Raw genomic sequence first — 23,583 nt, forward strand, 5'->3', positions numbered from 1 at the left:
CAAGGTTTTGACTTGTGCCATGGGATCTGACTCTGAAAAGAGTTTTTAATTTAAATGAGATAATAACTTTAAATGACATCATATGTTTTTAGTCTAACTTAATTCATCTGTTTTGGGGACAATGGGTGAAGTCATACATGAGGAACCCTGCTGTCAGGAGGTGGGCTCTAGACCACCTACTTATGATTCTTTCATGTGTTTTAATTCAGAAGAAAAGCAGTCATGAATAGATGAATGAGCCAAAGTGGATAAATATTTCAGAATGTGCCAATGGAACATTGAGTGTAAACAAGCGACTAAACAATTTGTCCTTATTCTGCTTCCCCAAGTGATTGTTATGAAATGTTTGACAAAGTGAATGAAACTGAAAGGAAATGAGAGAATAATAAAGATTATTTAAGTTTGTTCATAGGAAAAATAATGACAGAAAAGAGGTTTGTACCTTAAAACCAATCTTCTCTAAAGCGTTTAAATCAACTGCACACACAAGGTGAGTTAAGTCAACCGACTAGATCAGATTATATCTGACTTTATTGATTGCCGTGGTTCGACATATACAACAGTACATAAAGACAACATTAGCAGCTATAAAAAGTCAGACTGTGGTGGTGTTTTATGATCCGGTTCATCCTCCTGAGGTGCCTTGCTGAGCCAGCCAGTCGGAGGGCTGATTTACTTGTCACACAGGGGGGACATATTTAGACGTGGTGCGCTGGAGATAGTAGGCAGTAAAGCTGGCAGGGCAGAAGATGACCCAGACAGTGGGAGTGTGGAAGACTAGAGGGGAACACGTAAGACACACCGGTTAACCTCCTGCCATTAAACCAGCTGTGATTTCTGACCAAAGGCCAGGGGACAATGGACTGCACTACACTAATTACACACCCTGACATGGATAATAGGAAATGTACTTTCTCTTTATGAGGACGAACAGCCGTCTGTAGAGCTATCTTTAACAATTTGTAGTTTTAGCAGGAGTAAAAGGTCTTAAATGTAGCTTTTGAGATGTGGGCTTTCAGAAAGGAGCTATTAATTCTGTCTCCCAGTGACTAAAGAAAAGGAAAGACTGGTACCAAAGTACATGACTCAATAAGATGGACTTGGCTCTACACTTCAGGCAAATAAGTGAGCTTTAATGTATTTCTTATACATGTAAATATGTCTATGTTTATATTAACCTCCCCAGGTGTCAAATTTAAGCTCCATTGGCATGCTCAGTGTAGTCAAAACTAAATGTGGGAAGTCTATGTGTGCTATATATGACAATTTATAGGGGACCACCAACCAAAGACCACCATGATATCCCAGACTGAGAAGCAAAAATGACAGTCAGAACAAGAAGAGTTTCCACCATGAGTGCTCGCACGCATGGAAAAATATATAATTTGTTTTCACATAGTGATGGTTTGCTTTTTCCAAGTTTTCCTGAGCTCACAACTTTCTCCAATTCCCCCACAGAAATTAGAGCTCTGATTTGGCAGCAGTGTAGATGTTTGGCAGAGAGTAGAAAACTGTAGAACAAAATGGAATAGAAAAATGATAATAATAACGTTATTAAGGACACTCATAGCACACTAAACAATAAAAACAGACGAATAAATAAAAACAGTAAAACGACACTTTATTTCATATTCACATTCATATATGAGTATTTTCTTATCCATCTTGTTTATGTAAGCTACTCTAACATGTGAATTTCCCTGGTGTGGGATCAATAAAGTATCAGTCTTATCTTATCTTATAACAGAATTTATGAGGGTCTTTTGTAGTTATCGTATCATGGTGCAAAAATGAAATGTGTCATTATGAAGCCAGATAAACGTTTTGTAAGTCATTTTTATTATTTTATCACAAAATAGCTATTTTAAAGCCAGATAAAGGTCATCACATCCAAATTACCAAAAACAAAAAGTTTTTGTTCCACTTTCCAACAAAGACATCCAGCAGTTTATAAAATAACAGTTAGAATCAGTTTTTTAGATGTCATTTGGATGAATAACCCCCCTATAAACAGAGCACTGTTGATATGGCCTCATTGGAAGTGACTCTCGTACTTATCTACTGGCAAGAATTGCGATCAGTTTAATCAAAAGTAAAAATCCCCTCAATGTTACTGTAGTTTCACAATTCTTTTCTATGAGTGAAAGTCAAAACGATAAACCTGAACGTAAGAATGAGAATAGCATGTCATTTATTGTGTCATGTATAGTGTTATATGGCTTTTTATAAAACTAGATAATAATGTAAATATGTAGCAAGAGAGAAGAGAAACGTGGTCATATTTTACTGTAAACATGAGGATTTCTTTTTTCCCCATTTAAATGCTTTCTTACCTACTTATCCCTCTCTCCACCCTCTTTACTCAGTTTTATGGTTCTCTATCCTTTTCGTTTTAGAATTTACTGACCTCTCTCTATATATAACGAATCCTTTACCACGTTTACGTCTCCCAAATTGTACAAAGTTCCTATATTTTGTGAACAGCAGAACGACAGAATTGTGCATTTGCCTTTGAGTTCTTGTAAAACTAGCTGGAGTTATAAATAAATATAAATCAAAAAGAGGATTTGACATGAAATTCAGCTTTCAGCTGTACGTACACTCCCTGTCTCCCAAAATTGTACAAAGTTCCTATATTTTGTGAACAGCAGAATTGATTGATTGATTGAAGTGTTTATTTCGAATATGCAAAAAATAAAAAAATAAGGCAAAACATTTAAACATATACAAAATACATATTCAAAAAGGAGTGAGAAGAATAACTTATAAACTCCCGCCCCTTCTCTTTAAATAATGAGTGAGTGAATGAGTGTTTAAATATTCCTGATACTTATAGATAAATAGAATATATCCCTGACTTTGTATAACAAAAAAAAACCCAAAAAACAAAATAAAACAGCATATACACTTAATACAATACACACATACACAGAATGAATTGTACATTTGCCTTTGAGTTCTTATAAAACTAGCTGCAGTTATAAATAAATATATATTAAAAACAGCTTTCAGCTGTACGTACACTCCCTGTCTCCCAAAACTGTACAAAGTTCCTATATTTTGTGAACAGCAGATTTGATTGATTGATTGACTGATTGATTGAAGTGTTTATTTCGAATATGCAAAAAAAATAAAAAAAATAAGGCAAAACATTTAAGCATAAAAATACATATTCAAAAAGGAGTGAGTGTAACTCCCACCCCTTCTCTTTAAATAATGAGTGAGTGAATGAGTGTTTAAAGATACTTATAGATAAATAGAATATATCCCTGACTTTGTATTACAAAAAAACTAAATAAACCAGCATATACACTTAATACAATACACACACACATACACAGAATGAATTGTACATTTGCCTTTGAGTTCTTATAAAACTAGCTGCAGTTATAAATAAATATATATTAAAAACAGCTTTCAGCTGTACGTACACTCCCTGTCTCCCAAAACTGTACAAAGTTCCTATATTTTGTGAACAGCAGATTTGATTGATTGATTGACTGATTGATTGAAGTGTTTATTTCGAATATGCAAAAAAAATAAAAAAAATAAGGCAAAACATTTAAACATAAAAATACATATTCAAAAAGGAGTGAGTGTAACTCCCACCCCTTCTCTTTAAATAATGAGTGAGTGAATGAGTGTTTAAAGATACTTATAGATAAATAGAATATATCCCTGACTTTGTATTACAAAAAAACTAAATAAACCAGCATATACACTTAATACAATACACACACACATACACAGAATGAATTGTACATTTGCCTTTAAGCTCTTAGCTGCAGTTATAAATAAATATATATTTTAAAAAAAACAAAAAACATGAGGATTTGACATGAAATTCAGCTTTAAAAGGCTTAAACGTGTCGTTGTGAATAAAAAGTTTAAATAAACACATCAAAGTGTAATAAATAAAATTAAATAAAACAGAGTTTGATGATGAGTCGTGCAGAGGGAGCTGTTGTCCCGCCACCGTCAGTAAAAGCGGGTAACCAAATATTCAAAAACAATACGTCATACCACAATGCACCGCGCGCACGCGCTCCTTCTCAAGCATTACCTCATCCCACAATCCACCGCGAGACTAAGAATCTTCTGGGTGGTCGTCAAGGCAACGCGCCTTATCTGAGCGCCGGAGCCCCGCCCAGCGACACGCCCCGCAGCCAATGGGAGAGCCCCGTCATGACATCATGGCTATTTTTAGCGCGGCCGCGGCAGCAGATAAGGTTTGCCTCCACGCTTGTGCCGCTCAGAGTATATACACAGCGAGGCGGAGCGGAGGAGCACACACCGGGCCGGTGACCTGAGAGTAAAAGTTAGAGCGCTTCTTTTTTTTTTCTTCCATTCACGGACTCAGCGTTATACAAGTCTGGATACTTTGTGAACTGTGACAACACTCGCTTGGCTGAAAGAAGTAAGTCCTGATTCCTGTGTCGAGGCAGTGCGTAAAAGTTTGGAAGTTTTTTACGCACAGAAAGGACGTTTGGCAACTTTTTTCCTTTTTTACCCCTCAACTGATAAACCAGGAAGAAGAGCAAGAGGGAGACGAAAAGTTGTTTTTGTACAAGACTTTATTTGCGGTTTCTCTTCTATGTATACCAAGATGGAAACTACTTTCTATGACGACTCACTCAACGCTTTCTCCCAGCACGACAACGCCGGCTACGGGTTCAGCAACCCCAAAGCGCTGAAACACAACATGACACTGAACCTCTCCGACCCGACGGGCACTCTGAAACCTCACCTCCGGGCCAAAGCCAGCGACGTCCTCACCTCTCCTGACGTGGGCTTGCTGAAGTTGGCCTCCCCGGAGTTGGAGCGGCTCATCATCCAGTCCAGCAACGGACTCATCACCACTACGCCGACCCCGACCCAGTTCCTGTGCCCCAAGAATGTCACCGATGAGCAGGAAGGGTTCGCCGAAGGGTTTGTCCGAGCCCTGGCTGAGCTCCACCACCAGCACATGCCGGGTACACCTAATGTGAGTGTCACCTCAGCTGCCCAGACCAGTGTCAACACTGCCCTGCCGCCTGTGTCATCTGTTGCCGGTGCCACAGTTTATAACAACAACGCCACCATGCGCTCCGACTCGCCGGTTTACGAGGACTTGAACACTTTCAACCCGGCCATCAGCACCGTCTCGGCACCAAACTACACCACCTCAGCCCCGACTATGTCTTTCCCTACTGCCCCGCCTCAGCTCCCCATCTACGGGCAACCATCCACCGCTCAGATCCCCCGGCTCTCGGCGCTCAAAGAAGAGCCCCAAACCGTACCTGAGATGCCCGGGGAGACCCCTCCTCTCTCCCCAATCGACATGGAGAACCAGGAGCGCATCAAGGCCGAGAGAAAGCGGATGAGGAACCGCATCGCTGCCTCCAAATGCCGGAAGAGGAAGCTGGAGCGAATCTCAAGGCTGGAGGACAAAGTCAAGACCCTCAAGTCCCAAAACTCTGAGCTGGCGTCCACCGCCAACATGCTGCGTGAGCAGGTGGCCCAGCTGAAGCAGAAGGTGATGAACCACGTCAACAGCGGGTGTCAGCTCATGTTAACGCAGCAGCTCCAGACCTTCTGAGGTGGTGTCAGAGACGGCAAGGAGTGAGAGAGAGAGATAGAGAGAGAGAAAAAAAAAGACTTTAGTTGAACGAAACGGACGCTTCCTGTGATAGTGAGTGGCTGTATCTCCCGGAGTCGTGACAGGGGATTTGGGATGATGTGGCGCGACACACTGGCAGGACCGGGGGGGCCGCGCTAAAGTTCCTGAGTGCCATGCGCTCCCCCCCAAACACACCTTGGCGCATCCCAGAAGAGGGGCTCGGGACAGTGACAGCAAGCCATGAACCAGAGGGGGGCATGGCAACAAGCAGGATACCTTTCTGTCTCTGTTTCGTGCTGTGTTTTTTACAGAACTGGACAGGACTGAAGTTTTTCTTGATTTACACCCAGCTCTGCATGGACCTTATCATGACCATCAAAGGGGAAATTCAGTATTAGAGGATTTAAGAACCTGCAATAGAGACTTTTCTTGCTGTAGCCATAATGGCCTCAAACTTGGGCGTGTAGGCCAACTCTAAACGGCTGAAAAGTTGTAACAAAAGCTGCCTGACTTCTGAGTTACAGTACAGTGTACTTTTTTCTTAATTGTAAGAAATTAAGTTAGAAAAGCTTCAAGATTTACTTGTTTTTTTCTAAAGTTGTTTAATGGGGTTTCACTCATTGTTATATGTATATAAGATCAACTTGGAGTACTTATGTTTACCATTTGTAATAAGAATACTGTATAATTTGTTTTTTTTTTTAATGTTTTGTTTTCTGAGCACTTCAGAAACTAATCAATATTTAAGAAAATAAACCAGATGAAATGAAGCAACGTTGCCTCTGTGTTCTTCTAAAGTGTGTGTGACAGGAAAAAAACAAAGTGGGTGTGCCATGTCAGGAGCTCAAACAATAAAACATGTTGCAACATGTTGCAAGAGCTGCTAGTTCCCAGTACCTCAAGGTAAATTCCATTAGTGCTATTATTGATCCAGGCTAAGTGATTGTGTTTCAGCTGACAGGCCAGGCTCACTTACTACTGATGGAGGCCAGATCTGCAAATTGGGGTTGTAGAGAGCTTAAGATCTCCTCCACTTTACATCTCAGCACACAGACCTACCTGGAGAGTATGAATATTACACAAAGCCTCCCATTGTTCTCAAGGTTTTTATCACTATATGACACTACGACTCTGTAAAAAGCTGTTACTACAACACTGTACACAACAGGGTGACGTAAGCAATGAATCTCAACTGAAGACATCAGAGATTGTGGCACTGATTTGACACATAACAGGAAAATCACAAACCATCCTCTGTGCTGTTGCGCCATTTGGTTATTATTCAACATTACTTCTTGTCCTGTTGTGAATAAAAAAAATACCAGCATGTTGAAATGTTCAAATGAAGTCTCAGGTCGAAATAACACATCACTTAATATGAACCCACTGTGGTTTTGTATATACTTGATATATTCTGTTAACATATAGCCATATAGTGTACTCTCAATGAGTATGCTGTAAAAATGAGTTTAAAGGAAGAAACAATATTCAAAAAGTAAACAAAGAACACAAGATGTGAGTCTCACTGACATGCCTTTAAATTCAGGGATCTACACAAAACCAAATATAAGAAATAACTAATATAAGTTACTGTTTTCTAAAACAGTAATGCTGGTAAAAACCTATTCAAATATTCCCACTTATGACCAGCATAGAAACAATATACATTTATTAGTAGTATACCTCAAAGATTAGGGTTGTACACAACTCAAAGTAAGAAAACTTTGACTTCACTTCTCCAGGTAAACACATCAAACATTATTAATAGTCTCATTCTTGCATAATAACAGCAGGTGAATGTGGTGGGACAGGTCAGATATGACAACACCTTGTTATTATGCCTACACCAGTGTGTCCTGCTCGTAATGAAACACTAGAGGGCGACACAGACCGGCTGTTACCTGAAAGGTGACCTGTAAACGTTGCTGTCTCAGAGTATTCATGGCTCCACTGTAAGCTTGTGTGGGCTCATCAGTTGTTTCTTTGCGTTTAAATGAACACAGATTGTCGTGATTGATTTAGTGTGTCAAAGAAACTGAACAGATTATTAACTAGAGTCATGGAGGATGTTTTTTAGTCGAACTTTAAGTGAACAAAACGTGCTTTATAGTCCTGTACTGCCACACTGTTAAGATGTTTTTCTTTCTTTTCCTTTTCTCTATTTATTGTTTGTTTGTTTTTCTCTTTAATTTAGTCTTTATAAATCCATATAGAAGGTTTTCATAACATGGTTTTATGCATACATGCAGATAATATTCCTTTTTTAAAAAATAACTTAATACGTTCATAAACAAATAAAATCACTTATTCACTTATCAATTATTCAATTGCTAATCATTTATATTCAATCATATCAATTATTAACAATAAACGCGTTAAGAGAACTGATGGTCTATGGGTACATTTGTTTATTTATTTGTTTGTTATTTTGTTTGTTTTTTCTTTTGTCTTTTCGTTTTGATTTCACAAACTTGGGTCACCATGACTTCATTCCGGAAAGCGGAGTCCTTTCCTACCATATAAGGAGAGGGAAGGCTCGGACCATCTACGTCACGACGCAGGAGGCGTGTATTACGGGAAGTGAATCGACTCTGTAATCTCTGCATAATACAGTGCTGAGAAGTTACCAAGGGCAAATCAATGAAAGAGATTACCACCAAACGCACCGTATTCATTAAATAAATAAATAAATAAAATGAAATAAATGAAATAAACCAAAGCTGCATATTGTATATTGCTGTGTATTTTTGAGGTACTTATATTTCCAAAACATCTGAGAGAGAGATATTGTACATTTTTACTACATTTGTTTGACAGCTGTGATTAAAAGTTACTTTGCAGATTAAGACATATACAATATAAAATAAAATATATAACCATCTTACATACATATGCATGTAAATATACACAGTATTATCATGCAGTGTTATAGATCAAACAGTATATAAAGTAGAACTATCTGTATCCTCAACTAGCTACAAATATGACAATCAGTAATAGTAGTTAAAAAAATATATAATGAATTATTACAATTGTTATACGTCAGTCTGGTGCTTGTTTCGGAAAATAGGTTATAATGGTTAGATATCTCATTGCCTTTTGATATATGTTAACCGCTTGTTGCACCATTTCTGCACCCACACACAATGTCAATGTCATCACAACAATGTCACACTGATCAGAAGAATCTGTGTATTATTATTTTAATTACAAACGTCAATAATGATTAAAACGACTTCTGTCATGAATGTCGCGCTGCATCTAATGAAATCTAACCGTGCTAGTTGGTCACATAATCTCACAAAGGAGCGGGTGCAGATCTGTATGGTGAAGGCCTCTGTCTATATTTTGTTGCTATGGGTGAGGAGTTTCACTTAGCAATAAGGTATAAACCACACACAAACAGCCAGAACCACAAGTAATAACAATGACTTGCTGTGTGTGAAGGCTCCGGAAATCCTTTAGTTTCCCAGCATATTTAAAATGTTTAATCTACTAAAAGGTTTTGATGCTCAGGCCACACCAAACCACATCAACCCCTATGCTGTGGATGTAATCCGGGCAAAGAAAATGGATCTAGTTCATGGGATCTCACATACCGAGGATCTACTGGATCATCTCGTCACAGAGGGAGTCATGACAGCAGCCAAGAAATCCATAGTTTTGACCATCAGGACGCGCCAGGATCAAAACAGCAGGGTCCTGGACATCCTGGAGGCCAGAGGTGAAAGGGCATGTCGGAAATTCTTCCATCCGTGTCTGATGCTGGCAGAACCCAAGCTTTATCAGGAAATCAAGACCTATCTCAGTGATGTGAATGGGCATATCCGAGACACAAGGAGACAGCTGATTGGATATTTGCTGGAGAGAGACCAGGAGGGGATAGATAAAATTACTAGTAAAGTTGTCTCTCAAGAGACTCCTATATTATTCGCCATCAAAGAACCTAAGAAATCTCTCCCTGAAAAGGAAGACAGGAGCACTGTGCCACTTTTAACACCAGAGGAGCATGAACCAGCACAAAGTAGAGCAGAAAATTTTATCCACATGATTGCTACAGATGGGGAGGTAATACTGCTAGAGGAGCTGTTAGAAAACACTGATATTAACACTGTGAATTCCTCAAATGAGACTCTATTACATGTAGCCGCTCAGTACGGTCACCTGTCCATCATTGAGCTCTTGATCCGTAAAGGAGCCAGACTGGACCTGCAGGATAATAAGGGTCACACCGCTCTTCATAGGGCAGCCAGCAGGGGTCACACTGAGATAGTCAGAGCCCTCGTCCAGGCTGGGGCCCCCATCTACACTCTGGATCTACAAGGCAAAACCTCTGTTCACCTGGCAGCGGAGAATGAACACCTGCATCCTGTCAAAGTCCTGGTGAAGGAGGAGGCCAAGCAGTCTGAGAGCCACACAAGGGATATGTTTCTACACTCAGCAGCTGTGGAAGATAACTGGAGGCTGGCTGAGATATTGCTGCAGAGTGGGGCTGATGTTGATGCCAGAAACAACCACAAAAAAACTGCTCTGTTTTATGCAGTTTCCAGAAACAATGTGAAGACAGTGACCGTCCTACTAAACGCAGGGGCTAAAGTTGACTATGATGTTATAAATGAAGCTATTAAGCTCAATGAAGAATCAATTCTCCATCTGCTGCTTGGTGTGTATTTATTTAACATCTTGAAGTATACTATCAAATGCATTAGAGTTTTTAATTGCACATAAATAATGCATGAAGTTTACAGGCTTCACATATTTTGTTGAAACCACAGATAATGCCAGAGGATCTCTCCGTGAAGAAACACTTTTCTCAGCTGTTCAACAGAACCACGATGGAGTGGTAGCTGCTCTCATAGACAGCGGGGCGGATGTGAACATGTCAGACAAACAGGGCTACACTCCTCTCCTATTGTCAGCTGCACTGGGGCACGCTGAAGTCTTCAGGTAACTGTACAAGTAGACTGTCGCTAAGACACACTGACATATTCTGGTGGCATACATGATGATCTGGTGTCAGTCCAAGTTAAAACTGGTGCAGTCTTTGTTGCTTTCGGCCCTTTATTTTCAGTGTCACTGGGTCAAACCTGTATTTCTTAATACATCCACCAGGGGACATCAGTGTGAACTATTGCTCCATTTCACACACAGTGGCTTTGAAATTGCGTATTGCCATCTAAACCTTTTGAGGAACAAACAGTAAGCCATGCTCAGAAGACCCAAGTGACCTACTAGTGATAGAAAGTTGTAGCTGATTTTCTATGTGCATGGTGCCTGACCCTGACCCAGAACCTTAAAATTAATCCTGAACTTGGTGGGAAACTAATGTAAAGCAGATTAAAAGGGTGTGATGTGAGTTGTTCTTCTGAACCTGGTCAACAGCCTTTCATTTAACACACAATTACACAAATGTGGGGTCATAATGTCCATATCTTTCTTCCTATCAAATAATATATTATAGATATCATTACTGAAACTCTTTTGATTTTGTTTCCACAATTATGTGTCCACAATTCACTTTGTCCAATATGATTTTATTGGAGAGCATATGCTGATTGCTCAATTGCTAATATATGCCATATTTGAGTTTTTCTGTATTTTCCAGTCTACCAAGTATTAAACAGTGACCTCTTTCATTTCAGAGTACTAGTAGCAAAACAGGCCAAACTGGATGCTACTTTATCCGACCTCTCCTCAGCGTTGCACCTGGCTGTCCAAAGCGGTAGTGTGTCTATAGTGCAAACATTGCTGGAAAGGGGATTAGACCCGAACATTACTGGACCGAAAGCCCAAACCCCTTTACACTTTGCAGCTCAGTGCAATAGGCCGGAAATGGTTGATGTGTTGTTAAGAGCTGGAGCAAAGGTAAACGTCATACCAGTTGGTCATGAGTGTCCATTTTGTAGATGTTTATTTTTGTGGCGGCTGAGAGTTGTGTGTCATTTTTTTTAGGTGAATGCAGTAGCCCAGGATGGGTTGACCCCTCTGCATATAGCCAGTCAGCAGGGCCATGCGGATTCAGTAACCCAGCTTCTTCAAGGCAAGGCAGACCCAAGTATCAAAGACAGACTAGGGAGGACAGCCTTGCACTGGGCGGCCTCTTCCAAGGGAGAGGGCCGTGTGGTAGACTTGCTGCTCTCGGCCAAAGCCAACCCAAACGCCACTGATAACGAGAAAAAAGTTGCCCTTCACCTGGCTGCCATGGAGGGGAAAGTAGACGTGGTGACTTCACTAATGTCCCACAAAGCTAAGGGAGGGGCTAAAGACATGGATGGCTCCACACCTCTTCATTACGCAGCAGCTGGTGGGCATGCCAACGTGGTTTCAGCACTTCTACGGCTACTCAACAACAAGGGGGTAGACGAGAGGAATACATGGAGGAAAACGCCACTTCACGCAGCCGCTGAGAAGGGCCACGATAGCGTGGTGGTGCTGCTCCTGGAGGCCGGGGCAAAGATCAACAATACAGATCAGGGTAAAGACACTCCTCTGCACTGTGCTGCACGAGGTGGACACCAGGAGGTAGTAAAGAGGCTTGTAAACTGGGGCCATGGTGGGCACATGGGACGACAGAAGAAGGCAAATCTGCAGGCTACCAATAACGTGGACAAGACGCCACTGCAGGTGGCAGAGAGTGGAGACACGCCACAGCATGAGGAGATCGTAACTTTACTCATGAGAAAAATGTTTCTTATCAAATAAAGGGAGAGAGGTTACCCTTGATATATATTCTTCAAGGTGTTTTTGTCAAATGAGCAGAAACCAAAAAAACTAATTAATTTTGAGCTTGGTTGACCCACCGCTTTGGTCCCCACTGAAATCTCTCAATATCTGTTGGTATAGGTTATGTACAGACAATCATGGCCCCAAGTTTATGAATTCTAATGACTTCAACAGGGTATACAATGATTTCAGTCTAATACAACCTCCGCTATACTTGCATTTATTGCTAATTAGCTAATGATAACTCCTTCATTTTGTGTTTTTACACTGCATATATGTCCTAAAAGGTTGTGATGTTGATTGTAGTTTCAGGTTATTGTTGAAAATCTGTGTTGCAGTGGTTGCTGTGTGCGCATGTCCCAGTTGTTTATGTTAAAAAAATATTCTGTCAAAGATATATTATTGTTTTATTTCACATACCTATTATCAACAAAAAGATCTGCTGACATGTAAATTCTACTGAATGGATGAATATGATGTGTTCTTTCCTGCAAGATTTCAAGAAAAGATCAAGAGCAACTAACCGACATCAAAACCAAAACCAAAGAAAGGTCATGGTGGGATTTTACTCTAGTTTTGTGTTGTCACACAGGCAACATTTGCAGTTCATTGCAATTCTCCAAATTTCTTTTGAATCCCCCCGTAACACTTTTCCGTTGTGTTACTGTGCTCTGAACTGGTACTGTTGCGTCAGAAAATGCTTTGTCACGGATTGACGCATTTTCACTTTAACATGGCCCAGAGTATAATGATATGCAAAAAGTATCTAAGAGAAATCAAAAATATGTAACCAACTGTAATATAAAAATCACTGATGAGGTGAGAACTCTTCTGAAACCTTTGGGCGCTAGACTAAAATACCGTCAGCATCCTGTTACTTGCACTCGCACTCTGTAGGTGCAACTACGTGACATACTGAAATGAATTCAGAGTGCTTAAAAATAAATCACAATCATATTTAGAATACTATTATTATCTGTAATGTCCCGTTCATGACTTCTCTATTAATATTGAGAACTCTGTGATCAAAACGCAGTGAACCTGAGATGACCTTCACAGCCTGTCACACAAAGACACTAGAATGAATGTATGTGGGGTGGGCCCATATAGTAAAATACATTTGTACAGGGTCCAGGATTTTATGCTACATCCCTGCCAGCATTACTGCGACAACCAACACCTGCAGATTCATTCTCTACAGGAGGAGGATACATCCATTCCTCACCCAAGGGCAGCACAGGTTCTTCTATCTCCTGATAGAAGTATGTTTTCTGGTTTCGAGTGTTAGTGTTTGTACCACAGGTGGATGCTGATGTGGACCGGAGCCATTGTCGTGCCAGAATCAAAGCTTGGCAACCAGATTCAGCAACTTTTATGGACATGATGACAGCGGCAGAGACTTTGGGTGAGGTTGATGGAGAAAGCTAAAAAAGAAAAGGAGAGAGTGAATGAACAAGAAGCTGCAGGTTGAGAATAAATCTGGGACTGACTTTTAGTCGTTGGCGTGAGCTTGGTGAAATAAAAGACTGAAAGACAGACGCCGAGCTGGGCTTCTTGCTGTTGGACTAGTCAGTAATATTAGCTGGCTGCTACGTCTTGTGTTGCTGCACTTGTTTGATGTTTGGCTGCTCACAAAGTTGTCGACTTTGTTGAGTTTGTGGGTCACAGCGCCCAGTGCTCCGATAACCCTAACCCTCCGAAAGTTCATGAAGATCCTCCATTTTCTCTAGCCAGGCACTCTACTTCAGACCAAAGCAATGGATCAGACTAGTATAGGTATTTTAATAAATTAATGATACATTTAATAACACATTTATGTATTTAAGTCCAATTTTGACACATTTAATTAATTATTTAATGGTGTATTTATTTAATTTTGGCACTTTTAGTCTTCCATAGTTATGGACACTAATACAAGAGTGAATATGATTATAATATGTATTTGTAGTTAAATCAACATTTTGCTATTAATCAGGTTTCCAGCATTTTAATGACGTTGGGAGTTAACTCTCGCGAGATGTCAGTGGAGCTACCCTGTGTCACGTGACATTGTTTTGCCCGAGCCGCGTGCTGTGGAGTGAAGGTGAAAATGGCCAGAAACGAGGAGAAACAACAAGGGAGGCTGAACAGACTGTGGTTACAGAAGGAGAAGGAGGGTAAGCAGCTGGTACTCACTAAACTAAAGACGGTGATTTCATTGATAATTCATATTTAAACCGATAAAACTCAGTGCTGTGCGAGCGGCTGGCTTCAGCTGCTGACTGACAGTGAACGTGTGTCTAATGTTCTTTATGATATTAAAAGACAGACATCCTTTCTTTACAGTGCTGTTTTTCCATATGATCTAAATTGTGTCACTTTTCTGAACATCTACACAAAATTAAGGACATATTAAACTTTCAGAAAGACATATTTTCCCCTTTCAGGCATTAAACTCTGTTATGTATGGAGGACTAAAAGTGCCCAAATTAAACAAATTCATGATTATTCATTATCATTATTTAGTTCTACACAGATCGTTTACTGATCATTATGTGACACGAGCAGCAGAAAGTAACATCACAGAAGTCTTCTGAACAACATGGAACAGTCACACCTACATTTTAAATTGACTATTTATTAAAGTTCATGAAAAATTTTTTTTAATGTTTGTTGAACTTTGTATGAAATATTTAAATATTCTGAGCAATCATCTTAGTATTACAAAAAGTGGTAGAGTAGCAATACAGCAATTATTGAATTAGAGTGAGGGACATCTGATTAATAGCAAAATGTTGATTTAACTACAAATACATATTTAATAAACAAATACATAATTATATGGAGGACTAAAAGTGCCAAAATTAAATAAATAAATACACCATTAATAATTACTTAAATGTGTCATTAATTTATTAAAATACTGATACATTTTTATGTGAAAAAAAAAAAAATAATAATAATTTTACAATTTAATTAATTTACATTTACATTTATGGATTGATGAGCTACTGAACATACTCCGGCGACTCAGTCACAACAGACACCTGCCGCTCCATCACAGGTTAGCCCTAACCCGGTTCAATGATAGGATACGTTTTGGCCCAGAAGCCTTCTTGTTCGAGGGGTACTTTCAGCGTTTTTCCCCCTCTCTCTTTCAGCGTCACGGTGGTTGGTGGTGGCCTCCACCTGGTACTGGTTGCTTAGAGTAATACAGTTTGAATGTCGGGGCATTTTATCCTTTTCTCTCACAGACAGACACAGACACACACCTCATACACACACACACACACACACACACACACACACACACACACATGAAAAAAGGCTTTCAAAATAAGAGCCTCTTCAAAATAAAAGAAACCTGTAAAATTCTCTCCTTAACAGACACAAGCACACACAAACACTGACCGCTATTTAATGTGCGGGGGCAACGGGGCCAGAGTCAGGCCCTGGTACCAGAGAAGCGGTAACTTGTATTATAATACAAGAGTGAATATGATCATAATATGTATTTGTAGTTAATCAGATGTCCCTCACTCTAATTCAATAATTGCTGTATTGCTACTCTACCACTTTTTGTAATACTGAGATGATTTCTCAAAATATTTAAATATTTCATACAAAGTTCAACAAACATTAAATAATTTTTTTCATTAACTTTTAAAAAATATAGTAAATTAAAATGTAGGTGTGACTTGTGTAGGGGCTGCCACGATTAGTCGATTAGTCACGATTATGTCGACGAACAAAATCGTCGACAACTAATTTAGTAGTCGACGCATCGTTTTTTTTGTTTTTCTTTTTTTTACTTTGCTTTTCTCTCAAAACTGTGGCTGCAGCTTCCACTGCCGCGTCTGCCTTTCTGTCACATACACACACACACACACACACACACACCCCTACGCACATGCGCAGTAGTGGTAATCGGCGTCAGACTGTACTGTAAATGATAGCATAACACAGACCCTCCAGGAATTCACGATGTTGCGATTTGCAGCTTCAACGCAACTTCAGTGAACCCCCGTGAATTCAGGGCGGTGTTGCAATTTTAACCAATCACTGCAATTTTTTTCGCAACTGGCACTGGCTGGCCTCCGCCGGGCGTATTTCCTCCGTGGCGGCTCTGGGTTGGCATGGAAAGACTCGGGGCGAAGGTGGCTCACGGCTCCGTCCGCGAGCTTTACAGCGCCCGCCTACCCGCCCCTCTCCAGGACAGTCAATTTATGTATGATCCGATTAGTCGACTAATCGAAAAAATAATCGGTGATTAGTCGAATATCAAAATAATCGCTTGTCGCAGCCCTAGTGTGACTGTTCCATGTTGTTCAGAAGACTTCTGTGATGTTATTTTCTGTTGCTTGTGTCACGTAATGATCAGTAAACGATCTGTGTAAAACTAAATATTGTAATTGAAATAATGATAATAATGAGTTTATTTAGAAAATAAACACAGATGAACGGCAAAATGTTTGGACTTTTTTTATGTCATATTCCAAGTGCAATATCAGCGTTGGCCACGAGGGACAAAATGACAAACTACATGGAGCCTGAAAAAAACAAGATAACTTCTTATATAAAGATTTTTTTATTTTTTTTTTAAAAGGGGGACGTTTCAATTGATACAAAAACAACTTTAAAAATACATTTCAGTCACCTTATCAATAAAATGCACTGAAAAAGATCAGAGGGACTCAAATTATACCAGTGTTGTAGAATGACTTTCAATATCTCATCTACAGAAGGACGCCTCAAAGATGTACATGAGCGGAGACCCAAACTGGTAATAAATTGTTATCTTCAACAATTCATTTTCACTTGGACTAGTTTGTTACAGCCAACGCTTTCTTTGCAGTCTACGCTAAATGCAGCTTCCTCTGTGAAAAAGTGGATCCCCAGCATCAAGAATGAAATCGAGTATTATTTGCAGGTAGGTGAAATGGATTTCACAGAGATGGTTCATAATGACACTGAATTCCCTTCCTTTCCCTGTGTTTAACAACATGTTGTTTTTTTTGTATTTTGCATCTCAGCAATCCCAGCTGTCTCATTATCCAGAGAGGAAGATAGCCGAGTTCCAGCTGCACATTGAGGCTTTAGAAAGAGAGTACAAAAGCTTCATCTCCAAACTGCGAGTTCTTGACCCGTCCTGCAAACACAAGCCATGGACTCCTCGGGCATACAGCAAGAGGAGAGCGGACACACAAGACTCTCCGGTTAATGGTGTGTAAAAGGTTATGATATATCTCCAAGGTAGAGTAAAATCATGTGTTATTATTAACCAACAGCTTCTAGATACAGACAGGTGACACAAACGCTGATCCAAGATGACAAGAGTGACATCAGTCACAAAAACTGCCCAGCTGTTCTAATAGGAAGTGACAAAAGTCTGCTTCGTTTCGATCTGTCGGAGAGACGTCACTAAATTGCGGAAACTGTGGTCGATGGTACACATTTGAATGATTGCTCGTAAATTACAGTGATGTGAGGAAAAACAGAAGACTCTTCCTCAGGTGACTGAGAATGTCAGCATATGACATAATCAGACTCTCAGTGAGAAGAGTCTGTTGACAGTCACATAGAGAGAATTTGATTACCAATGCACATTTGACAGTGCAGTGGTGCAAAACCCATAGGCACAGAGGTGTGGAACAAAGTGGTATGGTCAGATGACTCATCCTTCACCAATTTCTCGACAAGGCGAGTGTATGTCTGACACCCTCCAAGAGAACCGTTCACACCTGAACATTTGAATCCTTCAGTGAGGGGATCTGATGGGTGTAGCATGATTTGGGTCAACTTGTTGCTTTAGAGGAAAGGCTCACTGCTAATCAAGTTGTTCTCAGTGATCACCTTTATCTCGTGATGAAACATTTCTATGCAGGATGACAATGCCCCCACCAGTGATGTGAATCATATGTTATGGCCCCTTACAGGCACCAGATCTCAACCCAGCTGACCATCTATGAGAGATTTTATACTGACATGTTGAGACTGCGCTCTCCACCATCATTAAAACACCAAATGATCGCGATATTTTTGGGAAAAATTATGTTCATCCCACCAGTAGTAGAGTTCAATAGCTCCATTGAAGAAAAAATAAATGCCATGGTGCACTGAAGCTGGCACGTGGTGTCCCAACACCTTACTAAGACACCCTGTGTTGGGTTTTCCCTTTATTCTGTCACCAATGTGTATAGATTTTTAATCATCCTCCTGTTCTGACTTTCCTTCAAAGAATAGTTCATCCAAGAATATTAGCCAGAATACAGAGGCAGGTTGCAAGTTCACAACAGTCGCTGTGGTTGAAGAGCTGGATACAAAGAGGGATGTGTGATGGGAATGTTGGGAAATACAGATAGTGAATTATTATCTGATCGTCCTCAGAGATGCATTGAGCTCTCTACGGATTCTCCTGATCACTGCTGCTGATTTTTTATTTTTTATTTGGAAAGTCTAACTGTTGAATTTATTACTTATCCAACCTTTCATCACTCTGTGTCTCTTCACTCTCATTTACAGCAAAAAAACCTTGGCCATGTGAGTCACACGGCAGTAGCAGTCAGCGCAGTGGAGGTGAAAGTGATCTGACCTGCAAAACCTCAGAGACACAGGGACCTCTCACTCATTCGAGGACCAGATTTCAAACCCCTGTCCCCACCAACCCGGTCTCTGAAACCCCAGAGGCCGTCTGTGCAGACCAGGACCAGCCCCTCGCCTTCGACCATACAAAGCTTGCTGTGGCCGCTGCTGCATTCAGAGGCCCATCAGTGCAGCGAGGCTCCTCTGAAACACAGAGCCTAGCCAGGGTGCTACAGTCTGGCCTGCCAAACCTTGTCAACGCTTCATTAAGGCAAACTTTTTCACCGCAGGTCAGAGACACAGAGAATGATGACGGGGCAAAGAGGAAAGGTGGCATCCAAGACTGTAAGTCAGACTGTGAAGGAGAGGAGAGGATACCTGGGAAATCATCCGATCCAGGGTCAACAGAAGAGAGGACAGGTCATGTCCTGGGACTAGACTGTTATTCTTCTTCTGATGAGGAGTATGACACATGATGTTTTTTTTTATCATGAAATATAATTTCCACAGATTTCAAATGTTTCTTGTGGCTCCATGTTCATAAGTAAGTGGTGTTGGTAGACATAATGTATATTGTCAAAGGTATCACAGCATTTTTGAAAATGCCTTTTTTTTTAATGCTGTGACAGATTTTAGTAACTTATTCCGCTGGACTGTCAATTACGACAAGAAACGCTAATATTCGGTTGAACTATGGAAATGAGAAATGATTTTCTGCAAGAAAGGCATGAGTAATGTCGTTCATATCATGTTGAGAAATTCTTTTTCAGGCATTACTTCATTTGTGTAATCAGTCATCAAGACCACAGCTACCTCCATTATGCAACAGAAAGAATCGAGGCTGTGTGAGAACCAGCCAGTAATTGATAGAAATACTTCTGCTGCTTCAGTGATTCATTTTAGTCTCTGGTGTATATTAACTGGAGCAGTCACACTGAACACGACCTGGTTAGACCCCAAAACCCCACCCTCCCACCTAAACAATGCTGCGCTGCCATCGCTGCTTGCTACTGTTGCTGCGAGGACCGCTTTCAGCATGACACTTCTGGGAAACAGACTCATCAGCTTATAGAGTGCAGACACCCCGTGCATTTCATGGTTATGTTTGACGTAGTCACCTTTTTAGTTAGAGCTCTGTGCGCATCCTGCAAGGTGGGTTTCCCTTTGTCTCTGCAGAGGCTGGAGAAATGAAACTTTTGCAACAGTGGACAGAGCCTGAGGCTCCTTTTGTGAGCTTCTTTTTGCATTTGTCAAAATTAATTTGTACACATTATACAAGACTGAGCCAAGGTGTTAGTATGTGAGTCAGAACTGTTGCAGCCCCCTCAACTGCAAAGCATTTTTGCATCAAGTACCACCTCTGAGGTTGGAAAATGATCTTTATCTCTAATAGATGCAAATAAGTTTTGTAGCCGGATTTCTTGATTAAACAGATTATGAGTATGGAAACCGTTGCAACCACAATGAAGGGGCAGCGTTATTACTCTGTATCCTGGGAAACCTACCGATGAGTCTCAGAAAGACCGCAATGATATTAGATCTTCAGCAAGTGGGGAGGAAAGCGGTGTGCATCTTCAGCTTTCCTGTAAGCACATTTCTGAGGTATTGGTTGGGGTTAATTCTCACCTCTGTAAAGAATCGCTGTCTCTCGCTAGCAGTCTTTCACAAGCAGCTGGCAGGAAAGCATAGAAATAAGGTGCTTTTCATGTGGCAGCAACTGCATCCCACCAAGAATACTCTTATGTGCTACTGAAACTGCTGTATCACTGTTTACCAACACTGCGCTTCATAAAGACTGATACGTGAGAATAAAACATTTTTAATAACAAAGCATTAAACTTGTTGAAGATTAAACATAGACACAGTTCAGATTTGAAGCAGGTACAGTGACACCTGAAAATAAACCCCCCCGGCCCAGTTAAAGAAGTGTTACCTAAGCCACAAGATGAGTTGGCCAGGTGAGCGTGTGTGGTTGCTCAATCTTTCCTTTCGTGGAATATGAGAAAAATTCTTCTTATGCTGATGACATGATGGTGGTTAGTGAGGTGGGGGTCAACTGAAACCTCGAGCTTCCTTTCCCTTAATCTTTTTTTGTATGCACAGTATAAAGAAAGACAAAGTTGAACTAGTAGGTACAAAAAAGAGAAATAAAGTTTCATAAGGTACTGTAGTTATAAGTAAACATCATTTCATATGGTACTGTAGTTATAAGTAAACATCATTTCATATGGTACTGTAGTTATAAGTAAACATCATGCAGTGAGAACCTTTGCATTATGCAGACCACAGAAGAAAGATAGATTGATGTTTGCTTGTGTGCCATAAGTTACGTTCTCTCCAGTCCATGTTTGGCCTGTGTGTGGGAGGTCTTTGTGGGTGTTGATCTTGACAGCTTGGTTCTTTTTTTTTATAAGTCAGAGATGCTCAGACAAAAAGGACACACCTCCTTCATGCAGAGGTGATAGATGCACACCACACATAGTTTGTCTCACGACAGGACCTTACACCATGAGCTGTGACCAGTGCTACCCGCTCCCGCAGGTGTTCCTTGTGGATGGAGGTGGAGGTTCGCAGGACTCCGCTCAGCCACCGAGTCTTGTACCTTGCTGGTCTTTCCCGCCTGCGCAGCAGGGGGTCAGGAGCCGTGAGAAGAGCCGGGGCACCATGGTAGTCAGCTTTGGTGGGGCCCTTATTGTGCTGATGCTGTTCCTGCTCGTGTTTGCAGCCTTGGGGTTTGGGGCTTACCAGATTTACAACATGCAGAAAGAGCTGAAAAAGATGAAAGAGGTAAGGAGCCACTGGGTGTGATGGATATGAAAGAGAGCTACAGAATTAATAAGCACTAATAACGACTGGACAAATCACTGGTTAAAAGTTGCCAAGAAATAATGTCAATGTGATTTCTTTGTGTTCACTGTTGCTTCTTGTTCACTTTCAATGGGGGCTAAGCTGCAAATGAAAAAGGTGTGACTTCTCACAACCTTTGCTGGGGGTGATAGAGAGGAGTAAGGTGGGAGAGTGGAAAACCAGGCTGGAAAGTTAACACACCTCTCCATAGTTTAATAATTAATTAGCTTTTGTTGAAACTTTGCCATCATCTGAGGAGTTTGTGTATCTCAGCGCTGCCCTGACATTTAAAAATGCAAACCACGTATTTCAATTGCTTGATCTGCGGTCTCTGGTCCGGTGAGACAGGATATCCTCTCTCTGTCTCTCTCTGTCTTGAGGGGACGAAAGTACTGAGACAGAGGCAACTGTGTGATGTGGTATTGAGATCCCTCTGTTTCTCTTTTGTCTCTATAAAGGCGAAACCTGAGACTGAGTTTAATTTGGCTGAGAAGCAAATTGGTAAGTGTTAACAAGTCACACCACACATGAATTGTTCCCAACAAAAAGTCAATGTCCACAATAAAGCATAAAAAACATCTGTCTAATCTGCTGGTTGTTTCAGGTCACTATGACCCTGGGTTGACTGGCGAAGACAAAGATGACAGACCAGCAGCACATGTGATAGGTAACATAATAACATGTAACCTACAGTGTAATGTAACTGTAGTGATTCTCTGTTCTACATAAAATTAAAAACTAAAGCAACATAATCCCTCTCCTCTTGCAGGACGCATCGAAAAAAATCATTTCTACAAGACTTTGCGGTGGCAGTCACATCTGGGTCGAGCGTTCGTATCTGGAGGGGTGGCTTACAGGTTTGAAGACGGTGCTCTGCAAGTCAACGAGACCGGACTCTACCACATTTACTCACGTGTGGAGTTGATCTTTAAAGACTGTACCCCTACATCCTCATTTGTTCACACAGTGTTTGTGAGGAGAGTAGGACTTCCCACGACTGTGACCCTGATGGAGGCCAACAGAGCCGGTTTTTGCTCTCAGCAAAGAGGGCTCCCCTGGACCTCAGAGAGTTACCTGGGCTCTGTCCTGCAGCTGCAGAAATACGACAGAGTTTTTGTGAATGTTTCGCACCCCAGTTATCTTACTCATGCACATTATGCCAACTTCTTTGGTCTTTACAAGATCTGAAGAGTTGGGGGTGATTGTTTTTTTTTATTGTGTATAATAATTTTACTCCAGTGAAAGAATGTAAACTGCTCTGAATGTCTCAGGCAGGAGTGAAACTTACTCATCACTTTACCCGAATGATTCCTATGTTGAGTGTTATAACTGCACTGAGTAGCATAATATGATATATGATATAATATATGAAACTGTTAAAGTACATAGAAAATATTACTCATTTTCTTTATTGCCAGCCTTTAAAAATGGTGGTTTAAATGAATTGAAGCAATAAACAAATATTATGCCTTTTATAAAAATGTTCAGAGGGTCAGTTAACACTAACGCGCCGATATAGTTGTAGCATCTTTAAATATATTTATTTTTAGTGTGGATCTGACACTGCCTAAATGTGTGCTTAGTGAAAAAAAGTTTTATAAAAATGTTATATGATGGTTCTTTTGAAGTAAATAAACAGATAATTTAAGTTTTTCATGTGGTGAGATGTTTTTATAAATGAAATTTCATTGCAACAGTGAACAGTTTCATGTATGAGCAATCTGTCATGTAATAGACACCCACATGAGTTTTGCTCATGACCACTGGAAAGTATTCAGATAGAGACACCAACCTAAATGTGGTTCTGCTCCTGATGATGATTGGTTGATTTCCACGTATTCAGCAGAAGTCTA

General features: G+C 40.5%; 4 protein-coding genes across 6 annotated transcripts; all 4 read left to right on the forward strand.

Moving 5' to 3' along the window:
- Positions 1 to 4,242: 4,242 nt before the first annotated feature.
- jun (Jun proto-oncogene, AP-1 transcription factor subunit) lies at positions 4,243 to 6,369 on the forward strand. Its single transcript, XM_010739773.3, has one exon. The coding sequence runs from the start codon at positions 4,595 to 4,597 to the stop codon at positions 5,576 to 5,578; it is 984 nt and encodes a 327-aa protein (XP_010738075.1). The 5' UTR covers positions 4,243 to 4,594; the 3' UTR covers positions 5,579 to 6,369.
- A 2,713-nt stretch (positions 6,370 to 9,082) lies between these two features.
- caiap (CARD- and ANK-containing Inflammasome Adaptor Protein) lies at positions 9,083 to 12,301 on the forward strand. Its single transcript, XM_027290237.1, has 5 exons — positions 9,083 to 9,497; positions 9,543 to 10,262; positions 10,375 to 10,546; positions 11,242 to 11,464; positions 11,552 to 12,301. Exons 1-5 carry the CDS (start codon positions 9,083 to 9,085, stop codon positions 12,299 to 12,301), a joined length of 2,280 nt encoding a protein of 759 aa, XP_027146038.1.
- A 2,039-nt stretch (positions 12,302 to 14,340) lies between these two features.
- si:dkey-86e18.1 (uncharacterized) lies at positions 14,341 to 19,598 on the forward strand. The gene is made up of 5 exons (XM_019260285.2): positions 14,341 to 14,478; positions 17,044 to 17,084; positions 17,157 to 17,231; positions 17,335 to 17,524; positions 18,824 to 19,598. The coding sequence occupies exons 1-5, from the start codon at positions 14,412 to 14,414 to the stop codon at positions 19,357 to 19,359; spliced, it is 909 nt and encodes a 302-aa protein (XP_019115830.2). The 5' UTR covers positions 14,341 to 14,411; the 3' UTR covers positions 19,360 to 19,598.
- faslg (Fas ligand (TNF superfamily, member 6)) lies at positions 19,298 to 23,378 on the forward strand. 3 transcript variants are annotated; one of them, XM_027290072.1, is made up of 5 exons: positions 19,298 to 19,427; positions 21,425 to 21,670; positions 22,189 to 22,231; positions 22,335 to 22,397; positions 22,500 to 23,378. In XM_027290072.1, the coding sequence occupies exons 2-5, from the start codon at positions 21,548 to 21,550 to the stop codon at positions 22,916 to 22,918; spliced, it is 648 nt and encodes a 215-aa protein (XP_027145873.1). In that variant the 5' UTR covers positions 19,298 to 19,427; positions 21,425 to 21,547; the 3' UTR covers positions 22,919 to 23,378. The 3 variants fall into 3 exon arrangements, with proteins under 3 accessions (XP_027145873.1, XP_027145872.1, XP_010738073.2); XM_027290071.1 differs by lacking the exon at positions 19,298 to 19,427 and having other exon boundaries at positions 19,788 to 21,670; positions 22,500 to 22,587; positions 22,698 to 23,378; XM_010739771.3 differs by lacking the exon at positions 19,298 to 19,427 and having other exon boundaries at positions 19,788 to 21,670.
- The last annotated feature ends 205 nt before the right edge of the window (positions 23,379 to 23,583 follow it).

This window comes from Larimichthys crocea, chromosome XVII, assembly GCF_000972845.2.
Source record: "Larimichthys crocea isolate SSNF chromosome XVII, L_crocea_2.0, whole genome shotgun sequence".
Lineage (NCBI taxonomy): Eukaryota > Metazoa > Chordata > Actinopteri > Sciaenidae > Larimichthys > Larimichthys crocea.